The sequence below is a fragment of the Vombatus ursinus genome, unplaced genomic scaffold (assembly GCF_900497805.2).
Source record: "Vombatus ursinus unplaced genomic scaffold, bare-nosed wombat genome assembly UNPS02014768.1, whole genome shotgun sequence".
NCBI lineage: Eukaryota > Metazoa > Chordata > Mammalia > Diprotodontia > Vombatidae > Vombatus > Vombatus ursinus.
The window spans coordinates 20,955,397-20,980,886 of NW_020954546.1; the positions used below are offsets into that span (position 1 = coordinate 20,955,397).

Here is a 25,490-nt window from a genome sequence, read left to right on the forward strand (position 1 = left end):
GAGGTTACCGAATCTCCCTGGGTGGCCCGGTGAGCCTGTAGGAAACAAACTTTGCTATTAACTTACTGCTCACATATTAAAAGCAATTTAAAGGAAAAATCAGATTCTTCCTCAATCAAGCATAGAACAGTGGAAAGAGGTGTAGAGTTGGACAACCTGGATTTGAATCCGTTACGCTACTTAATAGCTATGTGACTTTGTTGTTCAGTCGTTTCAGTTGTGTCTGACTGTTTGTGACCCCATTTGAGTTTTCTTGGCAGAGATACTGGAGTGGTTTGCCATTTCCTTCTCCAGTTGATTTTACAGATGAGGAAACTGAGACAAACAGGGTTAAGTGACTTGCCCAGGGTCACACAGCTAGTAAGTGTCTGAGGCCAGATTTGAACTCACAAAGATGAGTCTTCCTGACTCCAAGCCTGGTGCACTCTATGTACCATGGCACCACCTAGCTGCCCCATGACTTTAGAGATATCACGTCACTTTCCTTGGCTTCCAGAAACTGAGGAAGATGGACTAGGTGATCTTCCAGCTCTTAAATCTATGATTATATGGATGGGAACCAGGAGGTTAGAGATGGCTAGGGGTAAAGGGAAGGAAGAAGAGAATGGGTGAGAAGGTAAAACCTCAAAGTGGGGTCGTGCTCATCAGCCACGGATACCAGACGTAGCAATGAATAGGCAGGCTGAGATCCAGGAGCCCTCTGCCTCCACAGGGAATCAGAGGATCCGAGATGCCTTCTGCTCCCACCCCCTCACACATTTAGAGCTAGAAAAGGTGTCAGGGGTCACCCAGGCCAGGGGTTCTTAACCTTGTTTGTATCCTGGATTCCTAGGGCAGGTTGGGAACCCCTCCTCAGAATCATATTTTTAAATCCATAAAATACATAGAATTCCAATGAAAGTGAAATGCATTGATGACAATTTTTTTTGAAGAACAAGTGTATGGACCTCAGGTTAAGAAATGCTGCCTTCATTTCCAGTTCCTGTTACTCAATTCCAGGACCAGTAAAATAAAGGGATTTTATTTTATGCATTAAAATAAAACTGTATTCTGAGGAGTCCATAGGCTTTGCCAGGCTGCCTAAGGGGGCCAGGACACACAAAATGATCAAGAAACTGCATTAGAATAAGTTGAGAGTCAGGCTGAAAACCGCATGTCTGCAAGTGTCTGGATTGCGTTTAAAGTTTGGTCCTGCCTTCTCATCACACAGTATCTTGCTGCCAGACTAAATTGGCAGACTTTCTGAAGAGCCAGTCAACTATTTAATACCTACTGTGGCCCCTCTAAATACTCCTCTAAAAGCGTCTAAAGTGAACGTTGTCCTCCTACAGATTCAAATCTACTTCGCGACTGGATGTACACATGGGAATGAGTGGAAAGCCATTTATCCAGGCCAAGCCATCCTGCTAGCTGAGTGGGTGCTGACTCATGGAGTGCGGCTCTATTTAGACAGCCCCAGGCCACCAGACCAGACTCTGTTTCCCATCCCTCCCACCCTTCCACCTTCCCCTCCTGCCTCCTCCTGTCTACCTCTTGCTCTGGGCACAGTAATCAAATCAGTACCAGCATTGATTATGGAAAGGGAGGGACGGCTTGTGTCTCTGCTCAGCATCCCAGTGACCTGCCCCAAACCAAACTCTCTTCCTCAGTCATCATTCACCTGTAAGGGTTGTCTCTGCCTACTAGAAGAGAAAGAGCTCTTGTCCCCATTTTCTGTTTATATTCTTGTGGTTGGCATACAGTTGGCGTATACTTAATAAATGCTCATCATTCATTTATTCTTACATAGTGTGGCAGTTAAGGGTAGGAGAACATCAGTGAGTCAGCAGGGTGTATATAGGGGTCGTATGAGAAGAGTGCTCTTACTAGATGAGAAGATGAAAGTTGGGAAGTGGTGGGAAGTGGTGGGAAGTGAAGGCCAGTGTCAGGTTTAGGGATCCTTGAAAACCTGATGACAGAGTTTGGACTTTATCTTCTGAGCAGTAGGGAGCCATTGAAGATTTTTGAGCAAGGGAGCAATGCTGAATTAAATCCAGCAGACTTTATTAGGTGCTTACTTAATTTAAGAAAGGTGCTGGGACATAGTCTTTGTCCACAGAGAGCTTTCAGTTTAGAGATCAACGTAGTGTCTTGGGATGCTTAGTTTGACAGTGACGTGGAAGATGGATTGGAGAGGGGAGATGCTGGGAGGTAGGATTTATAAATTGGTAGAAGGTTGTTTGGGTGTCCTAGGCAGATGGGGATGGAGGCCAGGAACAGGGACATGACAGAAGGAATAGGGAAGGAATCAGAGAGACATTCCAAAGGGCAGATTGGCTATGGGGACGGAAGGCAAAGGATGAGTATGAGAGAAGGGTGGGAGTATGGCAGGGTGGAAAGAATTCACTGGGCTGTGGGGTCAGGAGCTACTCCCCTGACTTGTGTGATCTGGACCCCTGAGTCCTCATCTTTAAGAGAGATGGGTTAAATAAGATGGTCTAGTCTAAGAGCTGGGGAGGGAGAGTTAACACACTAGGTGTGAGGATCCAGAAACATTCATCTCTCCTCTTAATATGTAAATTTTAGTTTTGGTGTTTAACTGGCTGCAAGTCAGATAGAAAACTCCCATGATCCTTATGGGGCAATCACCAAGCAGGTGGTAATGCCGCTTTTTAAATGTCCTTTCCACTGATAAAATCATATCTATTTCTGATGGTAAAAGATTAAACAGGGCTAAGGACTTTGGTGAGAAGCCCTTTCTTTTCTGGGTCTTTAGGAGGTGTGGCTGCAATACCTGCAGGGGCCAGGGGCAGACCAAGTGGGGCTGCTTCTCAGGATGATATGTGAGGGCATGGGCTGTAGGCATGGACATTCCCAAGGCTCTTGGGCTCAAGGGATGAGGGGAGACTCCTTGTCTCAGCTGGCGCGTTCACTCTCTGTATGTGAGCTGTCATTTCAACAGTCAATGCACTTTAGAGGAGAGAACAAGATTGGAATCTAATCCCGTTCTTACATGGCTACTGTTAAATTACATGGCTACTAATTACCCGCGCGACCTTGGGCAGAAACAGCACACAGCTGCCCGCTAACGTGTCTGAGAGACTGCAAAGCGGGCAAATGAGCCCCACATCAAGTCATCGGAGTGTTGGGGCAGCCTATGAGGGAGGTGCTGCCGGTTCTCCCTTTTCCAGATAAGGAAACTGAGGTCAGAGATATGAACCCACATCCTCCAACTCCATACTTCGTGCCTTTTCCATCATCCTGCTATCACGGCCTTGTTAATGGGTAGGTCTCATACGCGTCACAGCAGCCTTGGGTTAAACACTGTCTGGTTCACGGGGTCCTGAGACCGTGGCTTCACAGCTGGAAGGGACCTCTGAGGTCGTCTATGCAATCCTCCCCTGAGAGCTAGAGAAGGGCAGAGACTAGCCTTGGGATGCTGGAGAGAATCCCATCTACTGCATCACCAGTCCCTTCAGTCATTCAGAGGATCGTGGCTCTTGGGCCAGTGACTGGGTGACTTTTTGGTCAAAGTACATTCTTGCTACTCAGGCTCTGGAATGGGGTGCAAAGTGCTTGAGAGCTTGGGGTGAAGCTTCCAAACGACACAACTAGTTAGGCCGTGTGGTTGGTCTCTGGAGGCCAGAAATTCCCAGTAGCCGTGAGGCCCTGCTGCTGGGACTGTAGGCTGGGCGCCACATAACCAAGATGGCAGAGTTGTTCTGCCCTCTTAGCTTCGTGGGTAATGACTTTTGTTCAGTCATTTTTCAGTTGTGACCCCATTTGGGGCTTTATTGGCAGAGATAATGGAGTGGTTTGCTATTTCTTTCTCCAGCTACAGATGAGGGAACTGAGGCAAACAGGCTTAAGTGACTTGCCCAGGGTCACACAGCTAGTAAGTGTAACAGTAGTAATAGTAATAGCTAGTAATGACTACAGAAACCATGCCCCATGTTACCCTGGCCTTGAGACTTTGGTCTACAACAAAATTGTCATTATCTTATTGTGGTTGAAGATGGTTGTCTTTCGGTTTTACTATTGATTAGTGGTACTATATTAATGTACCTATATGTTAAAGAGTCTAATTCTCTAATAGGCAGGTTAGAAACCTGTGGAATGGATTGCATGAAGGATTTGTGGGGTGAGGGGTTAATGTTTAACCTATTTGTTTCTTGCACAAAAGGATTTTAAGAGATCTAGTCCCACCTCCTCATTTTACAGGTGAGGAAATGGAGGTCCGGACAGAGTAAGGTGTCAGACTGTCACTTTAAATCCTATTTCAGTCCATTAAACAGTGCACTGGGGTCATCTTCTGTATCTGTGGCTCACCTGCTCCCCCCACCTTTCTGTCCCTTGCCATGAACCTCCCATACCAAAGGGCAACCCAGGACACACCTTTGGAACCTTTTCCCCAAACTAGTGCAAGAGAACTGAGCTGTCTCTAGATAGGGTAATGGAATTACAGTGTTAAAGCTTGGAAAAGAGTCAACTAGTCTAGCTCCCTCATTTCACAGATAAGGAGCCTGAGGCACCAAGATATGAAGGCCCCAGGATCTCAGAGATAAGTGGCTCTCCTTGGCCTTCCTGACTCTGGATCTAAAGACCTCCACATGTATATGGAGAAAAGAAGAGAGCACTGGTCTAGCCCTGAGTTCAAATGTCACCTCTGGTGCTTATGAGCTGTGTGACCCTAGGCAAATAAATTAACTTTTCTGAGCCTCAATTTTCTCATCTGTAAAATAGGGATGAGTGTCTGTAGCACCTCCCTTCGAGGGTTGTGCTCAGTGAGATGACGTGTAACTTTATCATCAGAATCCCTTACGTTTGTGTAGCATTCTGCAGTATTCGAAACACTTCTATAGATATGACCTCAACACCTCTATGAAACAGGCTAGGTGGTACAGTAGGTAGAGCACTAGGCCTGGAATTAGGAAGACCTGAGTTCAAATCCAACCTCAGACCCTTACTAGCCTTGTGACCCTGAGAAAGTCACTTAACCTCTGTCTGCCGCAGTTTCCTCAAATGTAAAATGGGGATAATAATAGCACCTCCTTCCCTCCCAGGGTTGTTATAAATGTTTTTAAGTCACTTTGCAAACCTCAAAGTGCTATATTTATTATGATTCTTTTTTTAAAGAATAATGTAATTTATTTTTTAATGTATTGGTAGTCAAAACCATGGTTTTTCCAGTAGCAATGTATGACCGTGAGAGTTGGGATTATAAGGAAAGCTGAGCACCACAGAATCAATGCTTTCAAATTGTGATGCTGGAGAAGACTTCTGAGAGTCCTTTGAATAGCAGGGAGATCAAATCAGAAATTTAATCCCTTTTATTCCCTGAAAGGTCAAATACTGAGGCTGAAGCTTAAATACTTTGGCTACATAATGAGAAGACAGGACTGATTGGGAAAAACCCTGGTGTTGGGAAAGCTTGAAGACAAAAGAAAAAGGGGATGGCAGATAGATAGTGGAAACGACAGACATGAGGTTGGGCGGTCTTTGAGAGGTAGTGGAGGAAAGAAGGGCCTGGTGTGCTGTGGTCCGTGGGGTCACAAAGAGCTGGACGCAAGTGAATGAATGAACAGCAGCAAAAATCCTTTGTTTTTATATCGTTTTCATTTCCCAATACATCTCTCTCTTATCCCCTACCCCTAGAGCCATCCTTTAAGACAAAACAAAAATGAGGAAAAAAAATTAGTTCAGCGAGACTAATGGATATGTCAGTCGATCCCAATAATACGTTCAGTATTCTATACCTGTAGTCCCCCACCTCTGCAAAGAAGAGAGGGCGTTACATCCTTCAGGTGTTGTTACTTTACTTTTATAGATGAAAAAACGATGGGTTTTTTTTTAAAGTTCATTCAGTGCAATCTGCCTCACCCTCCTTAAGTGCCTACTAAGCTAACTCCTATAAATGGCAGAATCCGAGCTGACACCTGTGTTTTCTGATTCTTAGTCTCTGGTCCAGGGCTCTTGCCTTTTCACTTTATTTTATTGGCATTAACCTTGATAATCTCTATTATCCTTTCTAGCTCTAAATCTATGATCTTATCATGATGTCCTTTAGAACTGAGTTGATTATCAATCGATCAACAGTGATTGATTAAGGACCTACTATGTGCTAGGCCCTGAGAAACGTGAAGAATGAAATAGTACCTTCTTGAAAGGAGGAGACAAGTACCTATCTTAATATATATGTGTGTATGTATATGTGTGTGTGTGTGTGTGTGTGTGTGTGTAAATGAAGAAATACAAATATATACACAGTAGTTAAACACAAAGTATTTGGGGAAGGAGTATTTGGAACCAGCCATTGGGGAGATCAGGAAAGGCTTCATGCAGAAAAAGGTGTCTTATGGAAGAAAAAGACTCTATGATGACCTTGGGGATCATTTAGTCCCCTCACTTTGTAGACAAGGAAACTGAGGCCCATGAGGAAAAGTCACTTGCTCAAGGTCAATTAGATCTGCCAGATCAAGGTATAAAAGGTCCATTTCTCCCATTCTCCTTTCCATAGTTGGGGGACTATGGCTATGGAATATTGTGTATTGACAGACTTGTTTCATGTGTCACTTAGCTTTGTTGACCTGACTTTCTTCTCTTTTTTTTTTCCTTGTTCTAAAGAATGACTTTCTGGGTAGGGAAGGAGAAAGGAGCACGTTGGGAAATAAAGGTGATATAAAAACAAGACGATATACAATTTTAAAAGGTATGCTACCCATGGATATCGTTTTACCAAAGCTTAGCAGAGCCTGACACCCTTCATTTGGGTGGTCATTTCCAGTGCTGGGTTGGCCAGGCTGATGCCTCTGCTCTCCATTAGGAATCATGGGACACCTTTGTCAGATTACTTGCTGTCTTGGGAAGAAAAGGGGGGAGAAAAATTTGAAACTCAAAATCTTACAAAAATGAATATTGAAAACTATCTTTACATGTCATTGGGAAAAAAATACAATTGAGGAATCATAGGACAGCAGTCAATCCCTTGTTCTCAAGAAAGGTAACCTAATTTATTGTGAAGTCATGCCCTGCTCATAAAAACAATTGAGCAAACAGGCCCATTGGTGACAGAAAGTTTGGCCAAGAGTTCTGTGAAATAATAAAGGGAAGTATGCAGACCCAAGAAAACAACATAGTCAATGACTGCAACAGGGTAAATAAGAAGAACAAAGAAAAATGTCCTAATGGAATTCTGTGTAATCCTAGCTACCAAACTTTGTCCTAGAGAAGATAAGAGGAGGTGTCTTTATTACCTGAACTGTGATAATAGGTTCCTAGAGTGCCTCCGGTGTGAGCCAATGACTCCTGGAGCCGGCTTTAGAAGACACAGCTCTGATGGTCACTCCCTACCGTCTATAGACAGAAAATGCAGATTTCTTACCCTGATATCCAAGGTGCTCCACAGTCCGATTTCAACCAGTTTTCCCGGCTTTATCTCACATTGCTCCTTTCTGCTTAATCAATAAATATTTGTTAATAATCAATAAACATTTATTAAGTACCTACTATGTGTCCTTTTTAAAATTTTATTGTTTCCACTTACTTGTCACGCCTCCTTATTCTCAGTTCAGGCTGTCACCAAGTTGCGAGCAGAGATTGGCAGTGAGGCTTCTGACTCCAAAAGTATCCGTGGGCATTCTGGAAAAGATGAAGAATGTAAGCTCCCTGAGGGCAGGCCCATTTGTTTTTTTTTTTTTTTTTGTTCTGTTTTATCTTGCATCTCCAGTGCCTAACTTAGTGTCTGTCACATAGTAGGCTGTTAATAAATGCTGTTTGGATTGGGCCAGTTTGGAAAGGGAAAGACTAGGAGTCAGCTAGAAGGCTCTTACCGTGTAACGAACATTATTTACCCTCTTTGGGCACCCTAACAGGCTGACACAGAGTCACACTGTTTTTTTTCTGCTTTCTAGTTTTTGGCTCAGCTGATGATGTTTCTAATCAGTTTCATAAGTTCTGTGTTCTGTGGCCACTTGGGAAAGCTGGAACTGGATGCCGTCACCCTTGCGATTGCCGTATGTATTATCTTCTCCATGTGCTCCTTGATAAAGTTGGGTTTATGATGGTCAACCTATAGCTGACTATTCTCCAAACTGGAAAGATTATCCACCTGGGAAGTGGGAGTTGTACCCAGCTGCCCTCTTGAATCAGTTGGTCTGACCTGTGAATTAGTTAGTTAGCGTCTATCCTGGTGATAAACAGAGGCCTAGAGGTGGGGAGAAGAAATCACCAACATTCCCTTGAACACTGTGCGCCAGAGCTGAAGAGAGGCTGTTTCTGTTCTAGTGGGGGTAATGCCAGGAGCCAAACAAAGAAGAAGCCGGATCACTCAGAAAGTAAGGGTGCTGGACCACTCAGCACACTTGCAGACAAGATTCATCTGAACGAATGGGATGGGGCTGGGTAAACCTATTGGTCTTGCCACATCAGAATTCCAGAACTGGTTATTCCATCTTTGAACATTCAGAAATGACACCCAAGGCCCAAACTATTTCCTCAGCCCCTGTTTGCCCCTTTGCCTCATGACTTGGGGGCAGATCATTCTGGGGCCATAGCAAAGAGAGCAATCTGAAACCTGTAGTGTTCCATGGCTCTGGTTTTATCCTTCATTTGTGTGTTCAGGAAGCATTAAGTGCCTACTGAGTGCCAAGCTGGGATGCTGAGGATATAAAGGAAAAAAAATAGATCCTGCCTTCATAGGGCTCACATTCTAAGGGGGAAATAACATATACATGGGTAGGAAATCAAAACAAAATGTATGCAAAGTAAGGAGGGAAGGCACTAGTAAGCAGGGCAACAGGAAAGACATCAGGTTGCAACTGGTCTTGGATTTCAGCATAACAGCTAGCCTTTACCTGGCATTTTAAGGTTGGCAAGTTGCTTTGCATATATTTTATCCTCACGACTACCCTGTGAGGGAGGCTATGTTATTTTCCTCATTTTACAGAGGAGGAAACTGAGGCAAACAGAGGTTAAAGTGACTTGCCCTGGGTCACACAGCTAGTGAGTAAATGAGGCTGGATTTGAACTCAGGCCTTTCCAACACTTGGTCTATTCACTGTACCACCTAACTACCCCTAGGAGCCAATGATGGGTCCGTCCCTCTTGTGCGTCCTAGCGGATTGACAGGGGTATAAGTCTCATTCACACTGAAGAAGAAAGGACTTCTCCATCCCCTCAAAGAAAGGGTGTGTGGCTTCTTTTCCTTGAGTTAACATTGGTTTCTTTCCATGGCTTTCTGTGCAGGTTATAAACGTCACTGGCATTTCAGTTGGATTTGGCTTGGCTTCAGCCTGTGATACGCTCATCTCCCAGGTAAGGAGGCGGCAGTTTGCTGTCAGGCTCTCTGTTTGGCCCTCACCTAGCAGCAGCAGACTCCAGGAAGACTGTATTGTTGCCAGAGACAGACCACAGTCTGACTCTGCTTTCAGATGGAACAAGAGAGTAAACAAAGAAAGAGACAGAAGAAAAAGCATAGGAAAGAGACAGAAGAGCTGGATTTAAATGTGGCCTCTGACACTGCCTGTGTGCATTCAACTAACTCCCTTTACTTTCCTAGGCCTTGGTTTCCTCATCTGTAAAATGAGGTGGGGCTAGAGATGGCTTCTGCGGTCTTCTCCAGCTCTCCATCAGTGGCCCTATGCTCTTCCTTAGGTGATGTTGGTGTAGGGCCTCAAAGTCCAAATTATTTCCTCTTTTGAGGAAAAAAAAGAAAGTCAGCTAGTTTTCAGGACAAGGGACTTTCTTAAATTCTTATCGCGTCAAGCTCCTACCCCCCACAGGTCTCCATTCCTCCGTTCCGAAGGAGCTTGGGGACTGAATTCCAACTTCTTTGCCCCTAGAGACAAAAAACAAGCTTTTCAGCCCAGGAGCAGCAAACCAGCCGGCCTAGATGTTTCTAGCAGGCAGGCACTGGGCTTGAGGGGAAATGAAGGGTCTGGAGCGTTAGTCCAAAAAAGAGAGCTTGGGGCCATGTTTGAGAGAGCCCTCTGATTTACCACCCAAGTCAGTGCTTTAGACAGCTCTCCAAGACTAGTGCCACTAGGTGGTACAGAGGATAGAGTTCTGGAGCAGGAGTCAGGAAGACCTGAGTGCAAATCTGACTTCAGACACCAGCAGTGTGACCCTGAGCAAGTCACTTAACCCTGTTTGCCTCAGTTTCCTCATCTGTGAAAACAAGCCGGAGAAGGAAACGGCAAATCACTCTCGTATCTCTGCCAACCAGTCCCCAAATGGGGTCATGGAGAATCAGACACGACTGAACAATAACAATCGAGACTGTAAGTTACCAAGTTACCCAGCAGGGGCCAACCTGCATTAGGTGAAAGAGTTTCTACCTTCTCTGAAATCCCAAGTCCAGTCTGTGCTGCTGTTCGGTCATTTCAGTCACGTCCAACTCTTTGTGACCCCTTTTGAGGTTTTCTTGGCAAAGATACTGGAGCGGTTTGCCATTTCCTCCTCCAGCTCATTTGACAGATGAGGAAACTGAGGCAAACAGGGTGAAGTGACTCTCCCAGGGTCACACAGCTAGTGAGTGACTGAGGTCAGATTTGAACTCGTGAGGATGAGTCTTCTTGACTCCAGGCCCCGAGCTCCGCGCACTGTGGCGCCCCCTAGCGGCCCTCGTCCAGTCCTTATTCCAGAGTCACTTCTGTCCTGTATGTAGGTTTTTCAGGCTGCCTTAGTGTGGTGCCTTATCTCAAAGATGCCCTTCTCTCTGTTGTGGGCCCTTGAGGCAGGGCTGGAGACTTGCCCCGTGTTGCTTAAGTAAGGAACCTAGAGCAGCAGCAAAGATGACCCCGACTGAGCCTGGGAACCCAGAGCCATCCCTGCCCCTGTCTGGGCCACCCGCTGCGAGGGATGTTTCCCAGCTGTCTAGCCTCCAATCTCAGGGCAGCACCTATTTGCTCTGGAGTATGGTCTTGACTCTTCTCAAAAATATCTGTAGGAAAACAGACTTTTGTTTTTTCTTCCCAGGATGTGAGCCCGGAGAAATTTGTCTTGACCGGCGCTGCTAGGCCTGCTCTGACCTTTGCTTTCCGTAGGAGCCCCAGGAGCTCCACTGGGTCTTGTTTCCCTCCAGGGCTTTCGTTCTCTGTTTCAGAACTGAATGAATTCCTTTGTGTCGGGCTGTTAGGAAAAGCTATGCGTGTTCATTTGCCATGGGTGCAGGCTTTCTTTGATGGAGGTGATCACAGGACCGAAGGATTATAGTCTCAGAGCCGGAAAGGAGCTCAGAAGTCACCTAGTTCAACCCTCTCTGTTTACAGATGGTGGGGGCAGGGGGAGTCAAAGTGACTTACCCAGGGTCATCCAGGAAGTAAGTAGGCAGGACCAGGATTTGAACCCAGGATCTCTGACTCCAAATCTGGCCTCATTTCTTCTGCATTATGCTCAGCATAGGATCTTAGATTTAGAGCCTGATGGTGGCTTGCGGGGGCAACGATCCATCCTCCTTACTTTACAGATGAGGAAAGTGAGATGGAGGGAGATTAAGAAACTTGACCTCCGGGTACCAGGATAGAATTCCACTGCTGAGCCACCCATGGCTTAGATTGATTTGGCCCAGGTTTTGAAAAAGTGCAATCATCTGGGATTAAGGGTAGAAAGGTTTGCTTGGTTTTTTTTTTTTGTTTTTTTTTTTTTTGCATGTATGAGAGACAAAAAGCTGTGGATGGAAAATGGGCTTGGAGGCAGGAAGACGCACGATCAAAATCCTGCCTCACAGACTTACTAGTTGGGTGACCCTGAGCAAGTCATTTAACCTGGAGGTGATGTAGAAACACTTTTATTCTGGGTTGTCTGTTTGTGCCTCCTACCTCAGTGCCTTTATCCGGGCTGTCCCCCATGCCTGGAATGCCCTTCCTCCTCACCTCCACCTGTTAGAATCTTAGCATCTTTCAAGGCTCTGTTCAAGTCTTATCGCTTCTGAGAAGACTTTGCTGATGTCTCTCCTTGTGATTCTGTTTCCCGCTTCACGTTACCTTATGTTTATTTATCTGCATACACAGATATAGCCCCTCTTTCTTGTCATTTCCCCTGAGGCAGCCCAGTTTCCTTCTACCTCCCCCCTTCTACCAGAACCAGTGCTAACATGGCTCCTGAAAATGGAAGATCAGTTGGCTGCCTTGTGGGTCAGTTTACCCCCTGTGACTCCACTGCCTTCCCTGGCCACCCACACAGAATGTCAGTTCCCTGAGAGCAGGCCCTGCATCTTTTTTTGTCTTCATATGCCTAGGCACATGGTACATGCCTGATAGATGTCTGAGTTGAGGGGAGATTTCACTGATTTCCTATTACCATCAGTGAAGCATTTTTAATATATATGGCCTGGACTCAGGAAGACCAGAAATCTAGTCTCAGACAGTTACTAGCTGTATGACCCTGGGCAAGTCACTTCACCCTGTTTGCCTCGATTTCCTCATCTGTAAAATGAGCTGGAAAGGGAAATGACAAACCGCTCCAGGATCTTTGCCAAGAAAACCCCAAATGAGGTCCTGAAGAGTCAGATATCAAACAACAACAGAGAAAACAATGGGGAAATCATCCCAAATAGAACGTAAGCAGGGGCTGTTTCCTTTTTGTCTTTGTATGCCGAGGACCTAGCAGGCTGCCAGTGCATAGTAGGTGCTCAGTAAAGGCTTGTTGAACACCAGGCTAACAGCCCTCTCTGCCTCCCCTCAGACGTACGGCAGCCGCAACCTGAAGTACGTGGGGGTCATCGTACAGCGAGGCATACTCATGCTACTTTTGTGCTGTTTCCCCTGCTGGGCCGTCTTCATTAACACCGAGCAGATCCTGCTCCTCTTCAGGCAGGATCCGGATGTGTCCAGGTGAGCCGCTCTGTGCCTCATTTTCCCCCTCTGTCAAATGGGCATAATGAGACCCAGCACCTCCCTCCCAGGGTCGTTGTGAGAATCAAATAAAGCGCTTTGCAAATCTAAGAACGGCGCATAATAGTAATAGCTATTATTATTGTTACTTCTGCTCAGGGTTAGTTGTTCACACTGCCTTTAAAGAGGTACAGGGACCAGACATTAACCAAGGCCAGTGGATTGGATGAAACATTGGGTGGTAAAGCAGAGGGCCCTCCCAGAGACAGACAGCCCCAAGCTCTCTTTTTCAGACTAATGCTCCAGACCCTTCATTTCCCCTGAAGCCCATTGCCTGCCTGCTCGAAGCATCCTGCCCAGCTGGTTTGCTGCTGCTGGGCTGAAAATCTTGTATTTTGTCTCTAGGGGCAAAGAGGTTGGAATTCAGTCCCCAAGCTCCTTTGGAATGGAGGAATGGAGGCCTGTGGGGGGTGGGAGCCTGAGGTGATAAGAATTTAAGAAAACCCCGTGGCTTGGAAACTAGCAGACTTTCTTTTTTTTTCTCAAAAGAGGAAATAATTTGGACTTTGAGGTGACAAGCTGACTTTGGAATGTGGGGATTATCATAAATCTCCCTTTGCTTGGGCAGGCTTGTGCCCAGGGCAGGCCCGAGAGCCTGAACAGATTGTCTGCTGTCCAATAGTCTATCAGTCCTTCCCGTTGCTGGGGGGGCCTGTAACGCTTTTCTTTTTCTCTTTTGTTTTAATTCTCTAGGCTTACGCAGACCTACGTCTTGATCTTCATTCCTGCTCTTCCTGTGAGTTCCCAAGGGTCAAAGGGTTCATTTTATGGGGTGCTTGTGAAGATAAAGGTATGATTCCCAAGCTGCCTAGCCCCTGGGACAAGGTTCACTCGGTCAAGAAGACATTTACCCGGGACCAGGCTCCTTTACACCGGAGGCGAACCTTCACTGGGGCTTAGGTTCCAAAGAGAAGCCTTAATGCACAAATCCAAAGAATGGCCAAAATTACCCTCGGAAATCCTTTCAGCTGCCTATCAAAGAAGAGTGAGGCTGTCTTTAAGCAATTGTAATGATAGAGAAAAAGGGAGAAACTTGGACTACCACCTTTCCTTCTTAAACTGACTTGTATTTAACTATCTTGTATTTATTACTTGATATTTATGCTGTAGGTGCTTGTGTCTGCTGCCTCCCCAAGCTTGTCGCCTGCAGGGGCTGTTTCTTTTTTTGTACCTGCATCCCCAGTGACTGGCACCTAATAGATTCATGATAGATATGTGTTGGTTGATTTATAAACAGAGGAGAACAGGAACAGGTGGATGGCTTAGCTGTCATGAAGATGGACGATTACAGAAATAGAAACTTCATTAACATTTTTTCTCCATCAGTTTCTTAAGACTGCACAATCAACCAAACAATGAATCAAGCCTCAGACGTAGCTCTTACCCATTTCCAAGGTGTAAATGCTCACACTACAAGTTTAACAGTTGGCTTGCTCGAGTGGGTTATGAGCTAGCTCCAGCACCACCCGGGACAGGGCTAAATTAGGTGAAAGTGAAGGAGCGGGGGTGATATGAGGGAACGGAAGCTTTCAGGGTGGCAGATGGCCATCCGGAATTACAGGGCAAGGTGAAGTGGGTATTTTGTGTGCCATAGGATGAGGAGGGAGTAGTCGCCTGGAATTCTGACCCCTTAGTGCCCTGTGAGGATGGACCTGGGTTCAAATTCTGGTTTGACAGCCTTTGTAAACCAAGTCAGGTCTCTTCTCCCCTCTAGGGCATAGTTTCCTCATCTGTAGAATGAGGAGGGTGCACTGAGTGGCTTCTCAGGGCTGGGCTTTCCAACTTCTCATCTGACATGGTGCTCATAGAAACACAGAATGGGATGGATGGAGGGGACTGAAAAGAGCACAGAATCACAGTCATTGAAAGTCGGAAGGAACCTCGGGGGCCTTCTCGTTCAGTCAATTCAGTTACAGTTGTTCAGTTGTTTTCAGTCGTGTCCGTGGGGTCTTCATGACCCCATTTGGGTTTTCTCAGCAAAGAGTGATTTGCCATTTCCTTCTCCAGCTCATTTGACAGATGAGGAAACTGAGGCAAACTGAGTGAAGTGACTTGCCCAAGGTCACACAGCTACTAAGTAAGTGTCTGAAGCTGGATTTGAGCTTAGGAAGAGTCTTCCTGACTCCATGGCACCACCTAGCTGCCCCAAGTTATAGTTTAACCTATACTGGGAAAAAAAAAAGTCCCCATTACAACATACCCAGCCAAGGGGACCATCCCTTGCAGCCCATGGCCTAGCACACAGTAAGCACTAAATAAATGCTTATTGACTGACAACAACTTGAAGACTTTAAGTGAGGGGGAGTTCATTTTGGGACAGCTCCCTTTGTTGTTATTCACTGATATCAGGCCCAAAATTGATCTCTTCACAACTCCCACCTGCCCCTGCTGCCCCCGGTTCTGCCCTGTGGGGCCTAAAAGACCCAGTCTGATTCCCCCTTCCACCTAGGAGTCAGCTGGAATGTCACCCTCTTCTCCAGACTGAACATCTCCCCACTTCCTTTAACTGAGCTTCCTATGACTGAACACAGCCCTCTAGATGTGGTCTGATTAGGGCAGAATGCCCACAGGCTTCCATATTTCAGAAAGCTATGCCTCTATCTTAATGCCGCCAAAGATTACATTAGTTTTATTCTATTTTATTTGGGGGGTGGGGGCTGGTCCATCACACTGCTGACTCTTGTAGAGCCTGTCGTCCACAAAAATCTCCAAATCTATTTCTGGAATAAATGCTCCCTATCCTTGCCACCGCCATTCTATCTTTGTGAAATGATTTTTTTTTAACCTGAGAATAAGACCTTATGTTTACGCTAATTAGATCGAGCCCAATGTTTTAGCTTATCAAGACCTTTTTGGGTCCTGATTTTTGTCCTTTGTGTTAGCTATCCCTCTCAGCTTTGTGCCAGGTACAAGTTGGATGAGTCTGCCATCTATGCTTTTATCATTTCTTATCATTGATAACAAATGTTCAACAATATATGGCCAAGCACAAATCCCTGGGGCAATCCAGTGGAGACCATTAACAAGGTCTCTGAGTCTGGTCACTTAACCAGTTCCAATTCCATCAAATTTTATTAATATCTAGTCCACATCTTTCATATTCTCCGCAGGAATGGTATTAAATATTTTACCAAATTCTTTGTTAGGATCCAGTAAATTATGTCAATGATGCCTATATTCTAATTTAATAATAAGGTTGGTCTGCATGAGCTGCTGCTGATAAAGCCATATTGGTGCTTTGTAATCACCACAACCTCTCTTAGGCGTTGGCTAGCCATTTCTTTAATGGTCTTGTCTAGATTTTTTTCCCAGAAGTCTGTAGAATCTAATAGTCATTCCTTTTTTGAAAATCAAGACAAAACAAGTTGACTTGGTTTTTATTCCTCCTCCTGCTAAACCCGCTACACATTCCCCATTTCTAATCTTCCACGTGAGAACTGTCGAAGGTCATGGAGAAGTCTGCACAAGCATGTCGGCATCAGAGATAAGCAGCTCCGCTAATCCATGCAGAAGGGTGGTTGGGATTTAGGGGAGTCTAAGTCCCTGGGCTTGGAAAGAAATGAAATATTAACATTTCCTTCCCTTTGTTTTCTCATAGGCAGCCTTTCTTTACATATTGCAGGTTAAATATTTGCAGAACCAGGTAATGATCACTCATTTCCTTCGTCTAGGGGCAGAGTGGGTGTGTTTCCTTCTCTCTCTGAGAATACTTCAGGCATCAGTCTCACACAGGGATCAGTGTGTTCTTAATTCAGGGAGTCCAGGGAAAATTCTGTTTTGGCACAGGAAACACATCTCCCCATGTTCATAGGTTCGTAGATCCCAGACTGAGTTGGGATTGATCTCAGAAATCGTCTAGTCTAAGCCCTTCATTTTAGAGAAGAGGAAGCTAAGGCCCAGAGAAGTTAATTGTTTAATTAATTTAATTAATTAATTAATAACCCAAGGTCACATAGGTAGTAAAGAGCAGAGCCTAGATCTCATTGAATCATAGACCGAGAGCTGAAAGCTACTTCAGAGACCATTTAGTCCCAGCCCTTTTTACAGAGTCACAGGGAAGTTAAGTGATTTGTCCAAGATCACAATCAGTAAATAGCAGAGCTCTGATTTGAACTCAGGGCCTAAAGGCTCTTTCCTCTGCCCTAGACACAATCTCTGTCTATAAAGGGTTTGATATTCGCTAGTCATGTCAAAGAAAATGCAGTCATCTGGCTCCTGAAAATGCCCTTGTTCACAGGGCCATAGGATTTAGCACAAGAGGCAATCTTACAGGCCATCTAGTCCAACCTGCTCATTTTACAGATCAGGAAACTGAGGCCCAGAGAGGTGAAGAATATTGCCCAAAGTTATACAGGTGCTAAACAACAGTCAAGATTTGAACTCGTGTTCAAATTTGTGACTTCAAATTCATCATTCTCTCCACTGTACCACATGGTCTCCTAATGTGAGCTATCAGCCCCATTTTATAGATGAGGCAGTGAGAGCCAGTGTAATCAAGTATTTTGTTCAGGGTCACATAGCTAGTGTGTGAGCCAGGTTTGAATTCAGTTCTTCTGACTCATGAGCAAACTCTGTACCTTCCTAGGTCTTCTCTGTTCCTACCATGTAACTCCACTGTGCTCATTAATAAATACTATTATTTACATATACCTATGTAGGCATATATATAGGTATGGATATATGTATATGTATACATACATACATACATACATACACGTGTAAGATAATTAGTAAGCTGGTTCCCCAGATCCCCAGTTTGAGGTGTCACAGTTGCGTAATTAGAAATGGTGCTATTTGGTGTCACGCATCGTATGTGGGGTCACATAGGTGGGGTTCACTCCTCCTCGTTGCTTCTTTCCTTTCATAGGCAATTCCTTCTTTCTAGATTCCTGCCTCTGTCTCCCTGTGGCCAGAATTCCATACTCCTCCCCTCTAGGAGAGGTAATGGGAATGAAAATAATAATGATAGCAGTAAAAAAAAATCTGAGCTTATGTCTTGGTACTTTTATTCAATCACCAAAAGCAGTTATATTATGAATGTGCATAATACTCAGCTGAACGTTATCAATATAAATGGAGAATGACTTGTCCCAGGACTATTTGAATCTGAATCCTAGCAGAGAAGAAGACTGAGCTATAGTAATATAGTTTTTAAAGCACTCTACATACGTTAGGTTCTCGCTATATTCCTGAGAGGTCTCAGAACCCCATTTTATAGATGTGGAAAAGAACTTTGAGGGAAAATTAAAAGATTAGTGGGAATATGGAATAACATTTTTGATGGGAGAGAACCCACAGGGGAAGGAGGAATGGCAACCTCCACAGGTGGGAGGAGAAATATCCACGTGATCTCATTATCACAGATCCCTCTAATTAGGGGCTAGAAATCTAGGCCACTGTCCTCATTTTACAGAGGAGGAAACTGAGGCTCAGAAAGGCCATTTCACATGACCCGCCTAAAGTACATCATGGATTAGGGACCAAGCTGGGATTAGAATCCAGGTCTCTTGACTTCCAAATCCTAGTCCTAGTTCTTTCTAATGCACAAACATAAGAGTTGAGGACTTTTAACAATGTTTTTATTTTTATTTTCAGTTTCAAATTCTCTTCCTCTCTTCAAGAGTTGGGAGCTTTCTTGTTGCATATGTCAGTTGCAAAGGACCAGAATTCAAATCCTAGTTCTTCCACTTATTACGTCTATGACTCTAGGCATGTCATCTCATTTCTCTCTGTTCCTCAGTTTCTTCATCTGTAAAAAGCCAGGGTTAGATTAGATGACCTCTCAGGTACCTTCCAGTTCTAAATATGTGCCTTTAAAGTCTTCTGAATAGGTAAGAATCAGGTAAGATGACTGGAACTTTCTCATTCTTTTAAAATTTGAAAAAGGAATTGTACTACTGATGTGTTTTGGTGTGGAGACAGTACTTCTTAAACTAGTGAATGGTTTTCTCCCTGTTTCAGGGAATAATACTTCCCCAGATTGTTACGGGAGTGGTGGCCAACATCCTCAATGCCCTCATTAACTACGTGCTTCTCCATCAACTGAGCCTGGGTGTGATGTGAGTCTAACTCAGTCTTTGAGCAGGGAAAAGGAGAAGGGCTTACCTTGCCATGGGCTGCTGGACCCCAAGTAACCTTGGCATTGGTAACACGTGCCCACCTATTTATATCCATCTTGTGCCATCTGAGAAAACATTTCAAGGGGTGAAAGATTGTTCCTGCTTCCCCAGGGAAATTAGCCTGTGGAAATAGCCTATGGGAAGCATGTAGTGCATGACATAGCAGAAAGAGTGATGGGTTTGGAGTTGGGGGTCTTGAATCCAAAGCCTGGTTCTGCCACTTATTAGCTGTGTGACCTTGGACTAGTCACTTCCTTTTGCTGGGCTTTCATTTCCTCCTCTGTAAAATGACAGGATTGGACCAGATGATCCAACTGAGAATTCTGTGATTCTGAACTCTGAGGTCACCTATAACTCAAAGTCAGTTATCCTGCCAGCATATTGAAACACTCTAATTCACTGTAGGGCTTGACAATGCAGATGGGCAGATATCCCACCACCTCTGTCTTGTTCTTTCCTCCTAGGGGATCAGCACTGGCAAATACCATTTCCCAATTCACCCTGACCCTCCTTCTCTTTTTGTACATTCTCTGGAGAAAGCTGTACCGTGACACCTGGGAAGGTAATATATACCATACTCCACCCAACATTGTTCACTCCTTGGAGGAGCTTAGCACAGTTCCTGGCACATAGCAGTCACTTAGTAAATGTTTATTCACTGACTGAGTGACTGACTGTAGCCACATGATTCCACAAGGAAATTCTTGATCAAATTAGGTTCAGACCAGCATTTATACCATATACCATAATAAACTCAAAACGATCCTGACCTGAATACTAAAGGTCACATCATAACAAATTAATAGAGAATCAGATCAAGCACCTTTCACAGCTGGGGTCCTAGGGAGAATTCTTAACCAAAGAAGAGATAGAAATGATCAAAAAAGGTAAAATAGCTAACTTTTATTACTTATGTTATGGTTATGGTTATTACTTATGTTATGGTCCTTTTCTTGTGTGTAGACATTTTATTTACTGGAAGGGGAAGAAAAAGTTTACCTCTTGGACCCTAAGAATGAGTGTTAGCAATGTAGCCCGTAGGGTGTGGCACTGAGCCCCAATTCTCTCCAGGATCTCTCTTCCAAGACCGGAGCTGGCTTATTCACCCCATATATCCCATACTCACACTGCATGGTTCAGGGTGGTCCCCAAGTAGTCATGTAGTTATGATTCATTTTCAGTATTCTAGGGGTTCCAGGGTAGGGAAGAAGCTGTGTATAGTACTTACATTTGTTGCTCCCAAGGTCCCAGTGGCATGCTTTCCATTTAAACAAATGAACCAAGATGATACCATTTACTCTTAATCATAAAACATTTCTTGAGAAAAGGCAAAATGATAATAATCACAGTACAACATAACAATCCACCTATAAACCTAGATGCCACTGTCCCACCAATGTACACAGTGTCCATTGGGGAAAATGGACACAAACTTACAGAAAGCTGGCAGTGAGACACATGAGTAGGGAAACTCATAACTTTAGAATGTAGGCCTTGATGTCTTTGGTCACTATAGGGAAGCAGGACTATCCCTCTTATATTCTCAGGTTACTTAAGCAATGTTAGGTTCCTGTGACAAACAGCAGCCTTATTAAGGCTGGGATCCGTATAGCTTCTAAGGTCTGAAACCTAGCTACTCAGGTTTTCTCTCTATTTTAAGGGCTTGTAAAAGGCAACATAAATGAGTCTATAAAGGATTTCCCCTCTTTCAGTCTACAGATAGGGCTGGAGAGCAAGGCCAGATCTTCAAACAGCAAAGGGTTCTGCTTTCTCCAATCAGCTGCCAGCCCAAGATTTTCCTCCAATCAGATCAGCTCACTGCAGCAGCTGTAGTACTTGTCTGTCTCTAGTCAGTCAGGTTCAGTTAGGCTCATCTCAAAGTAACTGCTACTATGTCATCTTCACTTTTTGATTCTGTCAGCTTCTCAACTCCATCACCTTCAAGCTTCTAATTCTCCATCTTCTCCATCTTTCTTGATTCAAATCAGGGCTTCCTCATATATAGTGACACCTCTAACTTAGGGTGAAAACCCTAAAATCTATATTTCTTATCAGATATGACACAAATGATCAATATGCTATTGCCCCAGAGTCCCCAAATGGTTCTTTGATGTAGAGTTCCCCAGAAATAAATTTCAAAATCCTAAAAACCAGTCATATGTAAATTAACAGCTGGGAAAAATGCACTGTAGCCATTTTTACTCTCAGATAATTATTCTGCCTAAGGGGCTGCTTTCACTCAGGTATTCTCAAAACTTTCTGTGTTTCTACTCAATCTGCTTTTCTCTGTCTTTCTCACATAAATATCCTTTTTCTGTCCTCTTCAGTAAATAAAATTTCTACATGAGAAAAGGGGCTTTGGCTTATTTGTGAAGTTGAAAAAACTACGTTAACAAAATTATCGCAGCTAGGATGAGAATAAAAGTGTTGAATAGGGAAACTGTTCTTTGCATTGAAAGGAATTTCTTTATCTTCTCCTTACAGGGTGGTCCCTCGAGTGCCTTAACGAGTGGGACTCCTTCCTTCACCTGGCCATTCCAAGCATGCTCATGCTTTGCATTGAGTGGTGGGCATATGAGATCGGGAGCTTCCTCAGTGGTCAGTGCAGGGACAGGTGATGCTGGAGGAGGACATGTGGAGTGGGAAGGTGGTAGCTGCCACTTAAGCCAGGGAGTAAATGGAATCTTTTCATCAGGTACCATCAGCATGGTGGAGCTGGGAGCCCAGTCTGTTGTCTATGAGCTGGCTACAATAGTGTACATGGTAAGGGGGCTAAGGATATGCAGTGCCATATTGGTTAAAAGCTTTCCTTCCCAATACCTGGAACTGGGAAGGATGGATGAAATGTTTCTGTGCATTACATAGCTGGGATTGGTGGTATGGGAGCCCTGCTAGTACACTAGTGTATTTTTTAAAATTATATAATAATAAATATAATATGAAAAGAAAATGTCATGCAGAGACCTTTCCATGTCTTTTTGGCATCATTGTGGAATTAAAATCAAATCATAGGAACATAGATTTAGAACTGGAAAGAATCCAGGGGACATCTAGTTCAACACTTTCATTTTACAAATGAGGAAACTGAGGCTCAGAGAGATCAAGTGACTTAGGGTCATAGATTTAGAATTGGAAGGAAGTGCAAAAGTCATCTGATCCAACCCCCATTTTACAGATGAGGAAACTGAGGAACAGGGACATGAAGCCACATTCTCAAGGGCAAATGTGTAGTAAGTAGCAGAGCCAGGTTTTCAGTCCAGATATATCTCTACAAGGCAGCTAGATGGCATCATAATATGCACAGCACCAGGCCTGGAGTCAAGAAGACTCATCTTCCTGAGTTCCTCAGGCACTTACTAGCTGGATGACCCTGGGCAAGTCACTTCATCCCTTTTGCCTCAGTTTCCTCATCTGTCAAATGAGCTGGAGAAAGAAATGGCAAACTACTCCAGTATCTTTGCTGAGAAAACCCCAAATGGAGTCATGAAGAGTCAGACACAACTCAACAGCCACACCAGGATAGAGGAAAAGAAATTGGTTGAGCTAATGGCTTTGAGGCAGTTAAGTGGTAAAGAGCAGAGGTATCAGAGAGGAGGCTGGGGCCAGAGCCAGATTAAAATGTAATTTTGAGATAGTTAACAAAACAAATAAAAAATACAACGGAACATAAATAATATTAATATGTCATTTTCTAAGGGATCCTTTGTAGGATTTAGTGGCCCAGTTTCTATTTGAATTTGGAACCACTGAGGAGAAGATAGAATGCTGGACTAGAGACAGGAAGTCCTGAGTTCAAATTCTACCTCAGATACTTACTAGGTAGGTGACTCTGGGCAAATCACTTCACCTCTCATCCTCAGTTTCCCCATTTGTAAAATAAGGATGCACCTAACTCGTGGGATTGTTTGGAGGATCAAATGAGGTAACATATGTCCAGCACTTTGCAAATCTTGAAGCACTATAGAAATGCCAGCTATTATCATTATTACTAATAATTATTCTCATTATTATTAAGATTTTAAGGAACACACTTTTATACACTTAAAAGAACAAGCTATTTTTCTAAAACTTTGTTGTCTATAACTAGGTTGGTAATGATAAACCGGCGGAAAGCCAGAACTGGTTGAGCAGGTACTTTGGAAGGCCAGGTGCAAAATGAAGATAATAATAATACCTTACTGAGACCAGAGCAGCTGTCAAGATGGCCTTAGTGGTTGGTGGGGTGGGATGGGAAAGGGAGGCATGGTCAGGTCAGGGGTCAGCTCAACATAGTGAGTTTACACTTACTTAACAATTTCTGACTAGAAAATTCGGCAAAATGGCAAAACATGTACAGCTAGACTTGTGAGCCCATTAGCCTGGCATCAGAATCTTCTATTCCTGATATTTTGCTTTTTGCCATCCTTTAGGCATTGTATTTTAGAGTATATAATTTATTTTATTTTAAAATTTTATTTATTTATTTATTTAAAATTTATTTTATTTTTAGAGTATATAATTTATTTTATTTTAAAATTTTGTATTTATTTAACATTTTTTATTTATTGAAATTTATTTTATTTTTTATTTTTTAGAGTATGTAATTTTATTTTTCCACACTTCAAGGACTTGTGATCTTATCAATGTGAATAGCTCCTTTCTATAGCTCAGATGGCAACTTGCCTGTACCTTCTCACACTGTACAGCTCTTGTCCATGTCTTGCTATGTTTCCTTCTGTAGACCTTTTGACATTCTTAGGGTATCAGTACAGTATGTGAGCTGGCCATCTCTCATCCTTTGCTTTTGATGCTTGACCAGCCGTCCCACCTTTCCTCATTTTTCAAGATGTTTAAAACCCACAATACTTTCTAAGCATTGTCATAGAGCCTTTCCAAGACTTCAGGCATTTTTGATGTTTGATCAACTGACCCATACCCTACCCATCTAGTCTCATCTTTTAGTGCTCCCACATATGGGGACCTGCCACAACACAGAATGCCCTTTCTACTACCTTTCCATCAATCCAAAGGTTAGGCTTTTTTTTTTTTTAAATAATTTGATTACTATCTTTTATTTATCATTGTTATTATTCATTCATTTCACTCCTCTCTTACTTTTCATGACCTCATTTGGGGTTTTCTTGGCAGAGATACTAGAGTGCTTTGCCATTTCCTTCTCTAGCTCATTTTACAGATGAGGAAACTGAAGCAGACAGGGTTAAATGACTTGTCCAGGGTCACACAGCTAGTAAGTGTCTGAGGCCAGATTTGAACTCAGGAAGATGAGTGCCTTGCACTCTATCCACCGCGCCACCTAGCTGCCCATCTTTTGTTTTTATATCACCTTTATTTCTGAATGTATTTCTCTCCCCCCACCCTCCCACACACACACCCAATGAACCATCTCTTGTAATAGAAAAGAAGAAAACACAAATCAGTTCAGCAAAACTAACACATCAATTTGCTGTGACTTGCTTGGCTATTCTCAGCAATACAATGATCCAAGACACTTCTAATGGACATATGATGAAAGGCACTGTCCATCTCCAGAGAAGGAACTAGTGGAGCCTGAATATAGATCCAAAATACTTTTTCTTTACTTTTGAGTTTTTTTCATTTGTATTTTCTTTCACAGCATGGCTTATATGGAAATGTGTTTTGCATGACTACAAACATATGTAACCTATGTCAAATTCCTTGGGAGGACAGGGAGAGAGAGAATTGGAATTCAAAATTTTGGGGAAAAAAAGAATGTCAACATTGTTTTTACGTGTAATTGGGGAAAAAATAAAATATTTAAAAAACTAACACATCAACCAAGTGTGACAAGATTTGAAACAAGACAAGAGGAGACATCCATAGTTCCCCATCTTGACAAAGAGGAGGAAATGCATTTTTCTTATCTCTTCTTCAGAGCGCTGGCTGTTTAATTTTGTGTGTGTGTGTTCTATCCATTTACATTGCTATGGTTGTTGTGCATACTGTTTCCCTGTTTCCATTTACTTTGCTTTGCATCAGTTCATATACCTTCCCATGCTTCTCTGAATTCTTCATAGTCATCATTTCATGTTTGTTTGTTTGTTTGTTTGTTTTGGCGAGGCAATCGGGGTTAAGTGCCCAAGGTCACACAGCTAGTAAGTGTCAAATGTTCGAGGCCGGATTTGAACTCAGGTCTTCCTGACTCCAGAGCCGGTGCTCTATTCATTTTGCCACCTACCTGCCCCGTATTCATCATTTCTTAAAATGCAGTAATATTCCATTACATTCATTTACCATGGTTTGTTTAGCCATTCTCCAATCTATCCCCATATCCTGTGTTTCTCGTTCTTTGCTAACACCAAAAAAAAAGTGCTTCTTAACATGATAAATGTATTTATTTGCAGAACCAAAAATACATGGGAAACTGTTATACATAATGAAGTAAGAATAACAACTTTCCCATGAGAGTAAAGGTAAAAAAAAAAAAAAAAGTTGTCCATTCCCAGTATGACTATTTAACAAAATTTTAGAAATGTTATTCACA

The 25,490-nt window shown here is 43.5% G+C and overlaps 1 protein-coding gene across 2 annotated transcripts in view; it reads left to right on the forward strand.

Annotated features, from left to right (window-relative positions):
- Nucleotides 1-25,490, forward strand: part of SLC47A1 (solute carrier family 47 member 1) — a 44,475-nt gene that overhangs the window by 709 nt on the left and 18,276 nt on the right. Inside the window, exons 1-10 of one of the 2 annotated variants that reach the window (XM_027862444.1) lie at nucleotides 7,560-7,635; nucleotides 7,890-7,991; nucleotides 9,223-9,291; nucleotides 12,661-12,809; nucleotides 13,563-13,605; nucleotides 16,468-16,512; nucleotides 18,831-18,928; nucleotides 19,453-19,550; nucleotides 21,473-21,586; nucleotides 21,684-21,751. In XM_027862444.1, coding sequence (XP_027718245.1) covers nucleotides 7,627-7,635; nucleotides 7,890-7,991; nucleotides 9,223-9,291; nucleotides 12,661-12,809; nucleotides 13,563-13,605; nucleotides 16,468-16,512; nucleotides 18,831-18,928; nucleotides 19,453-19,550; nucleotides 21,473-21,586; nucleotides 21,684-21,751 — 795 coding nt within the window. In that variant the 5' untranslated portion in view covers nucleotides 7,560-7,626. Of the gene's footprint in view, nucleotides 1-7,559; nucleotides 7,636-7,889; nucleotides 7,992-9,222; nucleotides 9,292-12,660; nucleotides 12,810-13,562; nucleotides 13,606-16,467; nucleotides 16,513-18,830; nucleotides 18,929-19,452; nucleotides 19,551-21,472; nucleotides 21,587-21,683; nucleotides 21,752-25,490 lie in introns of those variants that run through there. The other variant, XM_027862443.1, reaches the window with a different exon arrangement.